Source organism: Heloderma suspectum, chromosome 1, assembly GCF_057233095.1.
Source record: "Heloderma suspectum isolate Gila_16-S chromosome 1, 16-S_ref, whole genome shotgun sequence".
Taxonomy (NCBI): Eukaryota; Metazoa; Chordata; class Lepidosauria; order Squamata; family Helodermatidae; genus Heloderma; species Heloderma suspectum.
The window spans coordinates 229,908,760-229,923,469 of NC_139458.1; the positions used below are offsets into that span (position 1 = coordinate 229,908,760).

General features: G+C 43.6%; 1 protein-coding gene across 3 annotated transcripts in view; it reads right to left on the minus strand.

Moving 5' to 3' along the window:
- The window catches only part of SUCLA2 (succinate-CoA ligase ADP-forming subunit beta), a 69,147-nt gene that overhangs the window by 23,528 nt on the left and 30,909 nt on the right, over positions 1 to 14,710 (minus strand). For 2 of the 3 annotated variants that reach the window (XM_084821137.1, XM_084821154.1), the window contains exons 7-8: positions 6,088 to 6,249; positions 5,842 to 5,984 (exon numbers count right to left, since the gene is read on the minus strand). In XM_084821137.1, the coding sequence (XP_084677263.1) occupies positions 5,842 to 5,984; positions 6,088 to 6,249 (305 nt within the window). The remainder of the gene's footprint in view (positions 1 to 5,841; positions 5,985 to 6,087; positions 6,250 to 14,710) is intronic. The other variant, XM_084821146.1, reaches the window with a different exon arrangement.

The following is a 14,710-nucleotide window of genomic DNA, read 5'->3' on the forward strand; positions in this document are numbered from 1 at the left end:
ATCCCCAGAGCAGACTGGAAGAGCAAGATTGTCCCCTGAACCCCTCTCTGGAATTATTCCATCAGTGATTACTCATTGCTGTTAACTCTAACTGCCACTTGAACTGTGAGTTAGTTATACAAAAGGAATAGAAAACCCATGACAAGGTTGATTAGAAAACTGGAATATTGCAATGCTTCCGGGAGGCCTTCTGTATCACCCCGTACGTATGCCACTGACAGAAGGTTCTAAAACCACTTTCTCTCATCTGGTTTTCCAAAATAGAATGGTAGCGGTAGAATGAAAGGTGTATAGAAGTCCTTTGGCCCATCTTTCCTCTATGGCACTTATCCCCTTTGCATCTGGGCATGGAAACCTTGAGGACACAGGAACATGTTCAAAGAGATCCAGAACTAGCTGTCTGAAACAACGGGTTATCATCTGAAAAACCTGAGAATTGAACATCTGCTCAGACTCCTGGTTCTGCTGAGCGACTCTGCCAGCGTGTTAGCTTTCCCAGCAAGGTCCTCCGCCCTGATTGAAAGAAGATGTCATGCCCCCCTGAAGAGTCTTTTTCTGATGAAGAACTTGCCTTACCCGAGCTTGAGAGCTCCCCTTTACCTGGGGCTGTTCCAGAGGAGCTTAGCAGGAGGATGGTGGTCATGCAGCTGAAGAAGAGGCACCTGGAATGCCCGATGGGGGCTCCTCTCCTCCAATTAGTCTGTCCCAAAATGAATAGGATTCAGAGCTGGACATGGCAAGGCCACCAGCCCTCAAGAGTGATGAAGAATGAAGAGGTCATTATCAGTCATTACTACTTCTGCTGGTAGGGCTCCAGCCTAATTAAGGTTTGTTAGGACAGGACAGAAGATGACTCTTAGCCCACATCAGTAACTCTGCCACTTTCTTGTTGAGCAACCCAGATTCATCCCCCACTGCTGATTCACATAAGCCTTCACTGAGACATCTGTTCTCATGAGTACATATTTCCCTGTGACTTCATCTCAGAAGTTTCTTTATGCCAGTTTTATCACCCATAGCTCTAGCCAATTAATATTCTGTTGTGTCTCTGACAGTAATCACATTCTCTGGGTCACCTTGATGTTCAGATGAGCCCATCTGAATAGGCTGGCATAGGTTATGAACACAATTCTGTTGTGTTCACCTGTTCAGACAGTCTGCTGAGAAACCACCAGTCCAACTGATGAGAGCATGGCTAGTTCTAATATGGAAATCTGCAGGGACACTTGCTTAGCTATTTGAGTCTTGTAAGGGAGAAGCAGCTTCTTGAATGAAATTGGCCTAGCTGACCAGTTCCTGATCATCACGACTATTAGTTTGGTTAGTGACATGAGATCTCTAATCAGGATGACCTTGCCAGCTGGGCAATGTTTGCCTTCCGCTCCTTTGTCAGAAACATTCTGAACTGTGAGGTGTTGATTAGCAGTCCCAGGCGTTCTAGCTGTTGGGTAGCAGCCAAGAAAATCTTCCCCAGATTCACCACGTCATACTCCCTTAGAGTGTCCAGAGTGCTGTGGAGACACTTCTGATTGGATGGGGCCCTTATCAGGCTATCACTCAAGAAAGAGTGAAGGTGTACACCCTCTGGATCTTGAAGTGTGTGACCAGGGCTAACAGAACATTTGTGAACACCTGAAGATCTCAAGTAAGCCCAAAAGAGAGCGCCCAGTTTGATCATGTTTGTTCTTAGCAGAAGTGGAGGTGTATTCTATTTTTCTCCTTGATGAGAATGTGCAGATATACCTCTAAGAAGTCTATAAATGCTAAGAAATCTTTTGCTGCAGGACTGCTACTATGGATTTTAGGGTTTCCATTTTGAAATTCTTCTTTCATAGGTGTTTGTTTAACCATTTGAGATCCAAGATTACCCTTACAGACCTGTTTTTCTTGGGAACCAAACAGAAAATTGAATATACTCCAGACGTGACTTGGTATTTCAAGACTGCCTCTGTAGCCTGGATGTTGATCAGATGTTGAATTGCCATTAGGAATTTCTGGTGTTTGTACAATTCTTTGAAAGAGCAAGTTATATGAACTTGTTCTGAAGTAATCAAGCAAACGCCAGGGAATACTTCCAAGACACAGTACACCTGACCCAACAATCTGTGGTTCTCTGCAAAGTCTAGCGATCATCTCCTGGTGCACCCCTGGCATCAGGCAGAGGTTTGATTCCTTGTGGAGCCTGTCAGAGGAAGAGCTAGTCAGATACAGATTATATGGATCTCTTGTCCGGAACTTTGAAGTTTCATCTCCATTTGGATTGGAATCCGCTTGACTGAGGCTGTCTGGATATCCACTTGCTCTAATGAAAGGACTGTGCTGGTTTGGTGCATCTTTTCTGGCTGTAGGCAAGGCATTTCTGTTTGTGGTTCCAATAAAATAGGCATCCAGTGGGTCCCCCAAGAGCTTAACTCCAGTACAAGGTGAGTTACTCAGTCTAGCCTGGGATCCTGGGTCTACTTTCCAGTTACGCAGCCACACATTTCATCTTGCCACAATGTTGGTGACTATGGCCCTTGCTCTGAACTAGATGACACCCAGTAAGGAGTCAACCACCAAGGCTGCTGAGAGAGAAATCTTCCTGAGATCATTCTTGACTTGCATGAGTACATAATCCAATCCTGCCAGCTCCTAAACCCAAAGGTGGCCCAGTGAAGCAGGAGTTGGTAGCCAACACTTTGAATGCTGCTGCCAATACCTTAAAACCTCTGCAGAAGGCAGCTTCCACTCTTTTACTGCATGGCTTTTTAGGCCTTCTTCATCATCTGCCAGAATAACTGTAGAAGAGATTAGGGTTGCCACTGGAGCATCCACCATGGTCCATGATTGCAGGGGGAAAGAAATACAATTTTTTGGCAAACTTGTGGGTGGATTAGATTTTACTGGGGTTGGCCCTTCTGCCTTCAAGATCTGGCCAAAGGAATCTGGAAAAGGAACTGTAAAGGACTGGGAGGGAGGGGGGCTTGAAAGAAAAACTGTCTTTTCTCCTGTCTCTGAGATGATGATGATGATGATTAACATTTCTATACCGCCCAATAGCCAGAGCTCTCTGGGCGGTTTATAAAGATTAAAAACATTAAAAATACAATAGACAGAGATTAAAAACCATTTACATAAAAAAACCCCACATAAACAGACATTATACACAAAAGAAACATGTATCTAAAACAACTTCAAACAAACAATGTCAAAAACAAACAACCATAACCATAAGACATCCCAGGATCGATTAAACACTTAGATACTGCTGAATGCCTGGGAGAAGAGAAAGGTCTTAACCTGGCACCAAAAAGATAACAATGTTGGTGCCAGGAGGGCCTCATCAGGGAGAACAAATTTGGGGGCCACCACCGAAAAGGCTCTCTCCTTTGTCACTGTCTTCCGAGCTTCCCTCAGCATAGGCAGCCGGAGGAGGGCCTTAGGTGTTGAGTGTAGTATATGGGTAGGTTCATGTCAGGAGAGGCGCTCTATCAGGTATTGTGGTCCCAAGCTGTGTAAGGGTTTATTGGTTAAAACCAGCACCTTGAATAGGGCTTGGAAACATTTTGTGGGTCATCTGGCTTTGCCTGGTCATCATTTAAGTACCTGGTGAACCTCGGCTAGTAGAGTAGGAAAATCCTCCTGTAGAAATGTGTGCCTGCTGCAGGGTGGAATCCACCTTCTCATTCAAGAGCTTCCCACTCTGTCCTCTGATTCTGGGGAATCTCCTGAATCCTAAGTGCTCAACAAGGCTTTGGTTCAGTCCCTCCATTTGCCTTTGCCCCAGGATCTTCATGCCCCTTGTTTGTTGCTTATGTTCCTTGGCACAATTAGGGGAATGAGTGGCCATAGATGAGTCAGATGACGAAGATGAGTGAAGTCTGGAAGACTGGTCCTCCTGTGTGTTTGCTTAGCTCCATGGAGCTGTGTTTATTTTCCTCTTTCCCCTCCTTATGCTTTTTTTCAGGGGGAGGGGGAACTGGACCTGTGGTGGAACTGGCCCCCCTTTTGCCAGAGACCTCTTGATCTCCTTTTACACATTCCATAAATTGTGGCAGTGCCTCCTGTGCCAAGAGCTCCAAACGGGGGGTAAAAAACAGGATAGTACTCAACCCTGCCTTGCTTAGGACCCAACCTGATTTGACACCAAAACCACGTTCAGTCCTGCAGTCTTTGCTGGGCCTTCTCCCTCCAATGTGCCGGAATCTGAGTGCTCCATGGCCCTGACTTCGCAGCACGGTGGCCTCTTTCCCACCCTACCCTGTGATTAAGGGGAGGGAGTTCAGATGACTTATAGCAGCTGCTTCTTGATGTTTCATGACCCATGACAGGCCTAATGCCACTGAAACAGTGTTTCCCACAACTGGGGAGCCGCACAGAAAAGCTGCTCCAGCAGCTTCATGTTCCTTGCCCAGGAGGAATTAAGGGAGGGAATGATAAGGCCACGGAGTGGCTAAGATCCCCCTCTGCCCCACTAAATGCATCTCCTTCTTCCCTTCTGAAGGTATAAACAGATGAGGGAGGGAGGGAGGGGAAGTAGAGAAGAGAGACGAAGAAAAAATTAGTGAAGTATTAAAGACTGGACTCCTAGGAGCTCCACTTGACCCAACCTCTCTGCTCAATAAGCAGGTTTAGTCTGGGGATCAGGATGGCTTCTTACCCTGGCCTGGAGAGGGGAAAAAAGACTGAAGTGGACCAGGAGGAGGTGCTGTCCTGAGGTAAGAAATGCTCTCGTTATGCTCAGGAGAAACTGTGATTCTCAGAATCTATGCAATAAATTATTAAGTTCAATGTAAGCAAGTGTAAAGTGATGCACACTAGGGCAAAACATCCTAAATTTATGTGTATTTATTATTATATGCTAATGGGATCTAAGCCAGCAGTGTCTGACCAAGAAAAAGATCTTGGGGTTGTGGTGGTTAGCTTGATAAAAATGTCTACCCACAGAGCAGCTGCTGTGAAAAAGACACATTCTAATTATGTTGGACATAATTAGAAAAGGAACTGAAAACGCAACTGCCAATATCATAATGGTCTTATACAAATCTGTTGTGTGTCCACACTTGGAATATTGTACACAGTTGTGGTCATTGCACATCATTTTTGTAAAACTGGAAAAGTTACAGAAAAGGGCAACCAAAATGATCAAGAGGCTGGAGCAACTCCCCTATGAGGAAAGGTTACAACATTTGAGGCTGTTTAGCTTAGAAAAAAGGCAAGTAAGGCAATATGACAGAGGTGTATAAAATAATGCACAGTGACTAGATGGGAGTTTTTCTTCCTCTCTCATAATACTAGAATAGGGGTAGGCAACTTCTTTTGGTCTGGGGACTGGATTGCCTTTCCGGATCAAGCCAGCAGGCCAGATGACATCAAGAGCATGGGGGCCTCCCATGATGTCATCCACCCCACCCCCTTTTCTATTTTTTATGTGATGTTATGTTATGCTTATGTTTATGTGGCATATAAATATAAGAAATACCAAACTGCATGTATTTAAAATTCTCTGTTCATTGAGGATTTCAGGGTTTCCCCTTCAATATAAAAAGTGAATAATGCAACTAGGAAACACCTTACAGAATATATACAGAACTAAAGCTTTCAGTGGTGAACAACCAAGGGGACAAATCTGCTAGATTACAAGGTTGAGACCACAATCCTAAACACACTAGTGGGAAATCTCATTGAACACAGGATTACACAGGATTGTGCTATTAAGTGGTCAATATATTCCTTGATCGAAGAATGTTGCTTATTTATATAAAACATAGTATTTATAATCTGTATTACAGCCCACTAGCAACCCTCAAGAAATAAATATAAGGTTACACGGTGAACTCTAAATAGCAACTGTGTTCTTACCTTTTTATCTGAAGTAATAAGTTTAAATGCCTCAGTTACTTGTTGCACTGTAGCACCACCTCCAACATCAAGAAAATTTGCTGGAGTGCCTCCATGAAGTTTAATTATATCCATTGTGGCCATTGCAAGACCAGCTCCATTCACTAAAAGTGGGGGAGAGAGAGAGAGAGAGAGAGAGAGAGAGTGAGTGAACAGACATAGGCATCAGGACTTCTATAGCTCCTATAGTCAACATGTCCAACATACCCAGACATCCAATGCTTCCATCTAATCCTATATAATTGAGGTCTGCCTGTGCTGCATCCCTGTCTCTCTCGTCTTCCTGGGTCCAGTCCTGTAGGTCGAAGATTTTCTGCTGACGATAAGCCGAATTGCTATCAAAATTTATCTTTGCGTCCATACACATCACTTGGAAGACAAACAAATTGTGTTTAGACCCCTTTAACATTGAGAACATTAATTTTTATCTAAAAAAACCTAGGACATTATGTTCTGCAAGTAGGATTACATCATGCAATCTTTTCTCCATTGGTTTTAATATGAATGCACTTTTGTGGAAACCACAGCAAGAAGCTACATTCCAGATTACCTCACATATGAGCTAATGTCTGCCTTCCCCAATAGTGCACTGTAGGTGCTACAGCACCCACGGAAACCTCCCTCAGTACTCAGGAGGCCCCCTGCATTTCTGAGTGGTTTTTTAAACAGAACATTAAAAACCATTTTTACTCTGTGGCCAGCCACATTGCAAACCAGAGCACTGGCCAAGGCTCCAGCCACCTACCATCTTCATTACCCCAGAATGCCCCTTGGCCCCGAGTGGGCATTCTTGTGAAATGAAGATGGAGGGCAGCTGGAGGCCAGGGCTTTTGCCTGCAGTGTGGGACAGACTTCAAGGAAAACACCACACAAACACTTTGCTTTTCCATGGGGTTTGGGTAACAGAAGTCAAATTAGAATTAAATGAATTAGAATTGAATTCATTTAAATTCTACTAGAATTAAAATGAATTCTCCTCAATTTGCATGATTTTCACACAGGATCCACTCCTCAAATAATCATCAAGGTGAAGCCTACTTTAGTGTCTATAGACTGTAAAGTAAAAAATCACAGTCCTGGCTCTTTCTAGTGCTGCCACGACTCAAAAACTTATACACAAATCCTTAAAGCAGGAGTCGGGAACCTTTTTGGCCTGAGGGCTAGATTCCATTTCAGAGACGCTCCCTGGACAGGACAACCTTCTCTTTATGAAACACTGTAAATGGAGCATCAATATGGAGAGCACAGAGTTCACATGCTCTCCTAGATTATGTGATTGCTACTAAGAATGCCACTTTCCAGGAGAGTAAGCGCATATCAATTTAGCCATAGGTTCAAAGGGTTTTAACATCAAACCTTGCAATACAAATCTAAGATTCCACTGTGCAACCAGATCCTTCACTGGAGAAACCAAATTCCGTAACCCATGTAAAAATTGCTTAGCGAGAGGGTGAGTGAAGACTGTGTAGCCTTGTATCTGTCCTCTCATAATTGATACAGCTGCAGTGTAAACTCCAACAGAAGCGAACGTAAGACCTTTCTCAAACAAATGATGAAGGAAAGAGAGAATATCTGAAATTGAACTCTAAGAAGGACAAAACCTTTTAGAAACGGCAAAACTATCAAACACCGTCCATTTACTCTGGTACGGCCTTCTGATAGCTGGTTTCCTTGCAGCATCCAATACCCGTTGCACCAGTGATGACATGGACCTTTGAGCCTCTTCTATTGAATTCTCCATGCAGTCAACTTCAGAGCATCCAGATGCCAGATCCATCCTCGATCCCATGAGATTTGATTCTGTAGGAGTGGAAGACGAAAATTTCAGACAGAATCGTGAACCACGGTTGTCTTGGCCACTAGAGTGCGATCAACAGACAGTTGGTCTTCTCCTCCTTGATCTTTGCAATCACTCTTGGTAGCAGAGGAAATGGAGGAAAGAGATAGAACAATGTTCTGTTCTGTCCACCAACAGAGAGAGGGGGCAACATGGTCTGGAATCCAGAGCTGGGTTCAACAAGTGTCCATCTCATTGTGGAAAACTTGAATAAAGCAGTTTTGCAAAGGTCTCATTCTCAGACGCGCCCACTCCACCATTGACACAGTTGTTGCCATGTGCCCTAAGAGACATTGAATGGCATGGGCCGACACATGTTGATGCTGGTAAACAGTGGTCGCCAGGGTGACTAAATGATCTAAACACTCCCAAGGAAAATATGTGTGACCCCTCTTTGAGTCCAGTACTGCTCCAATGAAAAAGATAACCGGAGTGGGAGCCAAAGTCAACTTCTCCTTGTTGAGGCAAAGGCCCAGAGCTTCAAGAAAATTCAGGACAACTACGATGGCATGATCCAGAGACTCTTTTGAAGGTGCTACAAGAAGCCAATCTAAATATGGGTAGATTTCAATGCCCTTGAGACGAAGGTGTGCACATACTACCACCATGCATTTCGTGAACACCCTCGGAGCGATCGCTAGTCCGAAGGGTAGGGCATGAAACTGGAACATGTCAGGTCCAATTGCGAAGCACAGGTATCTTTCTCTTTGATGACAATGTGGAAATATTGGATCTTTGGATCTTTGAGATCCAAACCAGATGACCTTTTGAAGGAGAGGGAGGGTAGCTGCCAGCGCAGTCATTCTGAATCTCTTGGGCGTGATAAACTTGTTCAAGAGTCTTAGATCTAAAATTGGACGCGGACCTCCATCCCTCTTGGGAACCATAAAATATCAGAAGAAACTCCTGTCCTTCTGAGCAAAAGAGACACACTGAATGGCACCCTTCTGAAGAAGCGACTCTGTCTTGAGATGTAATGGTTCTGATGGTGGGGTAACTCAGACAATTCCCACAGGAGGGAGGATGTCGAATGCAATCTTTTATCCTCAGTAGACAATCACTATTTCCCAAGAGTCTGACATTATTGCATGCCATGCAGGGAGAAAGAAAGTCTCCGAAAATCAGGGTAGGAGGAGATGGGGTGATACTCAATAGCTCCAAGTCAAAGATGCCATTTGGAAGAGGTGTCAGTCTTTGCCTGGGATTGACAGAATTTAGAGGAAGTATACTGTTGCCTCTTTTGTTGCTGCTGTAGTTGGTACTGAAGGGTACGAGTCGCAGACTGCCTCTGAAAATATGGCTGGTATCTAAACCAACGTCTTGATCTGTAAGACGGTTGTTGTTGTGGTTGTCCTATGCCCATCTTCTTTGCTGCTGATCTCGCTTTTTGAACTGAATCCATCTGGTCATCCATTTTAGAATTAAATAGACCTTCACCATCAAAGTCTTCAATTCTAGATTGGGCCTCCACTGTAAGTCCAGCCAAGCGGAGCCAATCATGGCATCATAAAGCTACAGAGCCTACCATGGATTTCACATTACAGTCATCCTGATGATGAGTGGTATTAATTTGTTGATGGGAAAGCTTAACTGCTTCCACCTTAAAACATTCTGGCCAGCTCTCTTTGGTCGTCCAGAAGGTAAGTATGCAAAGAATCCATCTTTTCCCACAAAAATAATTGATACCGTGACACGATTGCCTGATAGTTTGCAACATGAAGTCCTCAGGCTGCAGTAAAGTCTATGTCCCATCAGATCTAGTCTGTGTCCTTCCTTATCCACTGGAGAAGCATGCATCCTGGGACCAACCATGAGCCAATTCGACTATTATCGAATTCGGACGAGGATGAGAGAATAGAAAAGTGGCATCTTTTTCTTACACCTTATACATCAACTCCAGACGCTTCGAGGTGGGCGTAATCAAAGACAGTGTGTTCCACATTTGTTTCACGGTCTGGAGGAGAGTGGGAAGAAAAGGAATCGCCACTGGAACTGACATCATATATAACGCATCAAACACAGAGTCTTGTACGTCCTTTGAGGGTTGCTGCACACCAATTCCTAGAGACTGTGTCATCAGTAACACCTGCTCTGAAAAATGACCCATATCGTCTGAGGGGGAAGCTCGGTCTTAAGTACCCACCACTTTGTCTGACAGTGAAATAACAATGACAGTGAAATAGACGGAGGCATGGAGGAATAGGATGAGGAATGTGATACAAGAAATAAAGAAAAATGATATCTATGTATGTGGATTCTGATCTTTGAGATGGTCAATTCTCTTTTTTCTTTTTTAAGAATTAGGAGGGAAATGAGATAATGTCTGAACTCAATGTATGATATACAACTAAGGTAAGACGTGGAGAATAATAATAAGCATTTGTTGTGTTAGGGGAGCCAAAGGTAGATACTTCATAATCTTAGATGTATTTTAGTGTATGCCTGTGTGTGTTGTTGTAATGATGTGTATTGTGTGTCTATGTTATTTCTCCCCCTTTAAAAAAAGAAAAGGAACTGAGGAGATAGGTGGAAACCCACTCGAACATCGGCAGTGGTACGGTGGGGGAGGGTTCCCGCCAAAAAGTCCCTCAGCTATAGAAGTTTCCTGAATAGGGGCTCTGTACACATGCACAGCCCATATGTGTGATGCACAGAGACCACAAAGAAGAACCCTGGGATCCAAACTGGGATCCAAGTGCAGTGAGAAGTCGATGTACCTCCTCTTGGGTTGTCACAATGTGCATTTTACCTCCCACTTGTAAAATCAGTTTTACAGGGCATCCCACTTTGTATCGTATTCCTGCTTTTCAACATTTTTTAATCATTTTTTATTGTAAGTTTCAACAAAACAAAACAAAACAAAAAACAAGAAAAAAATGTAAAAAGAGAAAAAATCACTACTATAACTACATGCTTTAAAGGTCTCGGGTTAAATTATTACAACGTTCTAAAAAAGAAAGAAAAATAGATTATACATAAACTTCAATAAAAGCAGACCAAATATCCATATATAGGTCTATTTTTCAAAGTTGTTCTGTGCACTGCTGGCATGATCTACATTTTTGTAAGGTTTCCAAGCATATATCTTGGAACAGCTGGATTTGTGCATCCTCATAGATAATTCTACCACAAGCTCTGGTGGCTTCTAAGATGGCGTCTTTTTGTGCCACTTTTCCAAAGTGTACTATTACATCACTTACAGTCAGGGCCAGAAATATTGGAACAAGGATAACTGTTTTGCAGTTGGCCTCTGTATACCACCATGTTGAAGATGAAAGGAAACACACCCAGATGGGAGCGAAGTCAGGACTTTCAGCTGTAATTTAAGGGATTTGACAAAAGTGGGGCACTAACCATTGAGGAAGTACAGCCAGTGGCATACACACACACCCATCGTTGGTGGCTCATAAGTAATGGAACGAACCAACATCGTTTCAAACTTAAGGATCGCCTTTAATACATGGATGAAAATCCTTTGCAGTCAATGACTGCCTGAAGTCTGGAACCCATGGACATGACCAAATGCGGAGTGTCCTCCCTCGAGATGCTTTGCCAGGCCTTTCCTGCAGCTGACTTCAGCTGCTGCTTGTTTGTGGGTCTTTCTGCCTTCAGTCTTGTCTTCAGTAAGTGAAAAGCATGCTCTATTGGGTGGAGATGAGGTGACTGACTTGGCCATTGAAGAACATCCCACTTCTTTGCCTGGAGAAACTCTTGGGTAGCTTTTGCTGTATGTTTTGGGTCATTATCCATCTGCAATATGAAGCGGCGTCCTATCAGTCTGGCAGCATTCGGCTGAATCTGAGCAGAAAGTATAGCCCTATACACTTCAGAATTCATCCTGCTGCTTTTATCAGCAGTCAGGTCATCAATAAACACCAGTGACCCAGTTCCATTGGCAGCCATACATGCCCATGCCATAACACTGCCTCCACCATGTTTGACAGGTGATGTGGTACGCTTTGGATCATGAGCTGTTCCTTTCCTTCTCCATACTTTTCTCTTCCCATCAATCTGGTACAAGTTAATCTTGGTTTCATCAGTCCAACGAATCTTATTCCAGAACTGGGTAGGCTTTTTGGGGGTGTTTACTGGCAAAGGCTAATCTGGCCTTTCGGTTCTTGAGCATTACCAGTGGTTTGCACCTTGTTGTGAAGCCTCTGTATTTACATTCATACAGCTGTCTCTTGACTGTAGATGTTGACAATGACATGCCTACCTCCTCAAGAGCGTTCTTGACCTGGCTAGATGTTGTGAAAGGGTTCCTCTTCACCATGAGCAGAATTCTGCAGTCATCCACTTTAGTTGTCTTCTGTGGTCTGCCAGGCCTTTTGCTGTTGCTGAGCTTGCCAGTAAATTCCTTCTTTTTCAGGATGTTCCAAACTGTTGTATTGGCCACTCCAACTGTTTTTGCTATCTCTCTGATGGGTTCATTTTGTTCGGGCAGCCTAATGATGGCCTCCTTTACTCGCATGGACACCTCTCTGGACCTCATGTTGGGAGTTCCAGTGAACAGTTACAAAATGCAAATTTAACACTCAGAACCACCTCCAGGCCTTTTATCTGCTTGATTGGTCATGGGGTACCCAGGAAACAGGCCATACCTGGCCATGCAGCTGCTTGTCAGCCATTCATTCCATTACTTATGAGCCACCAACGATGGGGGGGGGGGGTGTATGCCACTGGCTGTACTTCATGAATGGTTAGTGCCCCACTTCTGTCAAACCCCTTGAATTACAGCTGAAAGTCCTGACTTTGCTCCCATCTGGGTGTGTTTCCTTTCAACTTCAATGTGGTGGTGTACAGAGGCCAACTGCCAAAACAGTTATCCTTGTTCCAATATTTCTGGCCCTGACTGTAGTTGTGAACCCCATGGAGGCTTTGCATATACAGCTCTATGTGCTCTTTATAGATCACTATGTCCAGCTCAGGAAATAATTCTGTAAGCCAATTCCTTATGAAGGTGATTACATCCGCAAGTTCCTTTTGTTTCCCAGAATGCAATTTGTTAGACCCTGAAGACTTGAATTCATTTAAAGTGGCTAGGTGCTCCCATACATTTATTTAGTATAGCTAGAGGATACAACTCCTTCCCTTCATCATTGATCTATTGTTGCTTGGTCAAGTACAGTCTCTCCTGTGGGGGAAGGCTGACGAAAAGCAGGAGCTGAACAGTGCCACCTTCTCTCCATCACCCACTAACCTATCATCTATCTTCTCCTCGCATTGGCCTCATCACGTCTTTGTTCTTCCTCTTGCTCCAAACATAACCCCCAATAATTTTTTTTATTATTTTTTATACATCTTTCACAACCCTAAACTCATTCTGAGCTTTATCCCTCCTGGCACTGTCCCTAAAAGCTTTGACTACATGTTTGTACTTGTCCGCTTGCTCCTCCTTCCATTTCCTATGTATGCCCTTTTAAATCTGAATTTGTCAGGAAGCTCCTTAAGTAGCCATCCTGGTTTCTTTAAATGCCTCCCATTTTTTGCTTCCTGGCATTGTTTGTGATTGTGCTCTCAATATCACGCTTTTAAGAAACTCCCACCTATCTTTAACTCCCGTCTCCTTGAGTATGTTTGCTCAAGGGATCATATCTTGTATTTTTTTAAATTTGTTGAAATCAGCTTTCCTAAAGTCCAGAGTGCACATCAGACTATGCTCAGTTTTCCCTTTCTTCAGTATCATGAATCACAAGGTGATGGGTTCATTTCTACCCAAAGTCTCCACTACTTTCATCTCAACTAGTTCATTCCCATTGATGAGGATCAGGTCTAGGATAGCTGATTCTCTTCTGGAAGATGAAATTGTTGGCAAAGCAAGTCAGGAATTTATTAGACATTTCATTCTTAGCAGAGTTCATCTTCCAACATACATGGTTAATTGAAGTCTCCCATTACTACTATGTCTCTCCTCTTTGAAAAATTGGAAATTTGATCTAGGAAGACATCATCCAAATCTTTTACCTGGCTTGGCAGTTTGTTGCAGACTCCCACAACAGTAACCACTATTAGTTCTCTCTTACTTTTTACCCAAAAGCTCTCAACTGACTTTTCATGTTCAGATTCACAGATTTCCTCACATGTGTATACATCCTTTACATATAATGTTACTCCTCATCCTTTACTGTTTGGTCTGTTCCATTTGAATAAGTTATACCCTTCAATCCCTCCATAAATCTGTCCTATTTATTTCCAATACTCTGTGCACTGGTATAGACACACTGGAACCATTGCTTGGACACCCTCTCACTTTCTGGTTTTTCCTGCATATTAGTGGTTACCTGCACCACAGTCCTGGTTCACTCACGCTCCTGTCCCCAGCCATGCTATCATCTAGGATTTCATCACCCTTCCCCACAAGATTTAGTTTAAAATCCTCCTGATCAGGCTTGCAACGCTCTCACCAGGACTTTCTTGCAAGTCCTCATGAGGTGCAATCTCCTGCTAGAAGGCCTTCATCATGGAAGCATAGATAGTGGTGCACAAATCCAAATCTTTCCCAGTTACACCACCTGCGTAGCTGGTAATTCACTCCCAATATTATTCTCTCTTCTCCTAAGCCATAACCTCCAAAAGGGAACCATCACCTGGGCCCCAAGGTCCTTCACTTTCCTACCCAGAGTCACTTGCATTACATGTAAAAGCTGTGTCTGGCAATGTCATTTGTTTCCACATGGATCAGCAGGAAGGCATAATGGTCAGTGGGCTTGATGAGTCTTGGCAAGCTTTCTGTCACATCTTGGATTATGCACACAGGGAGATTTGTCAAGATAGCACACCACTGCCTCTGCCCCTATCAGAAGGAAATCACCAACTACCACCACATGTCTCCTCCTCCGGGCAGCGACAAGATTCATTCCATCCACAGAGGCTTCCTCCTTCACACTATGTGGAACCCAGGACAAATGTTGAGAATCATCATCTATGAGGCATCCCTGGAATTGATTGACACAGAATGATTCCTGCATGTTTGTCTCCCATATGTGATGTTCT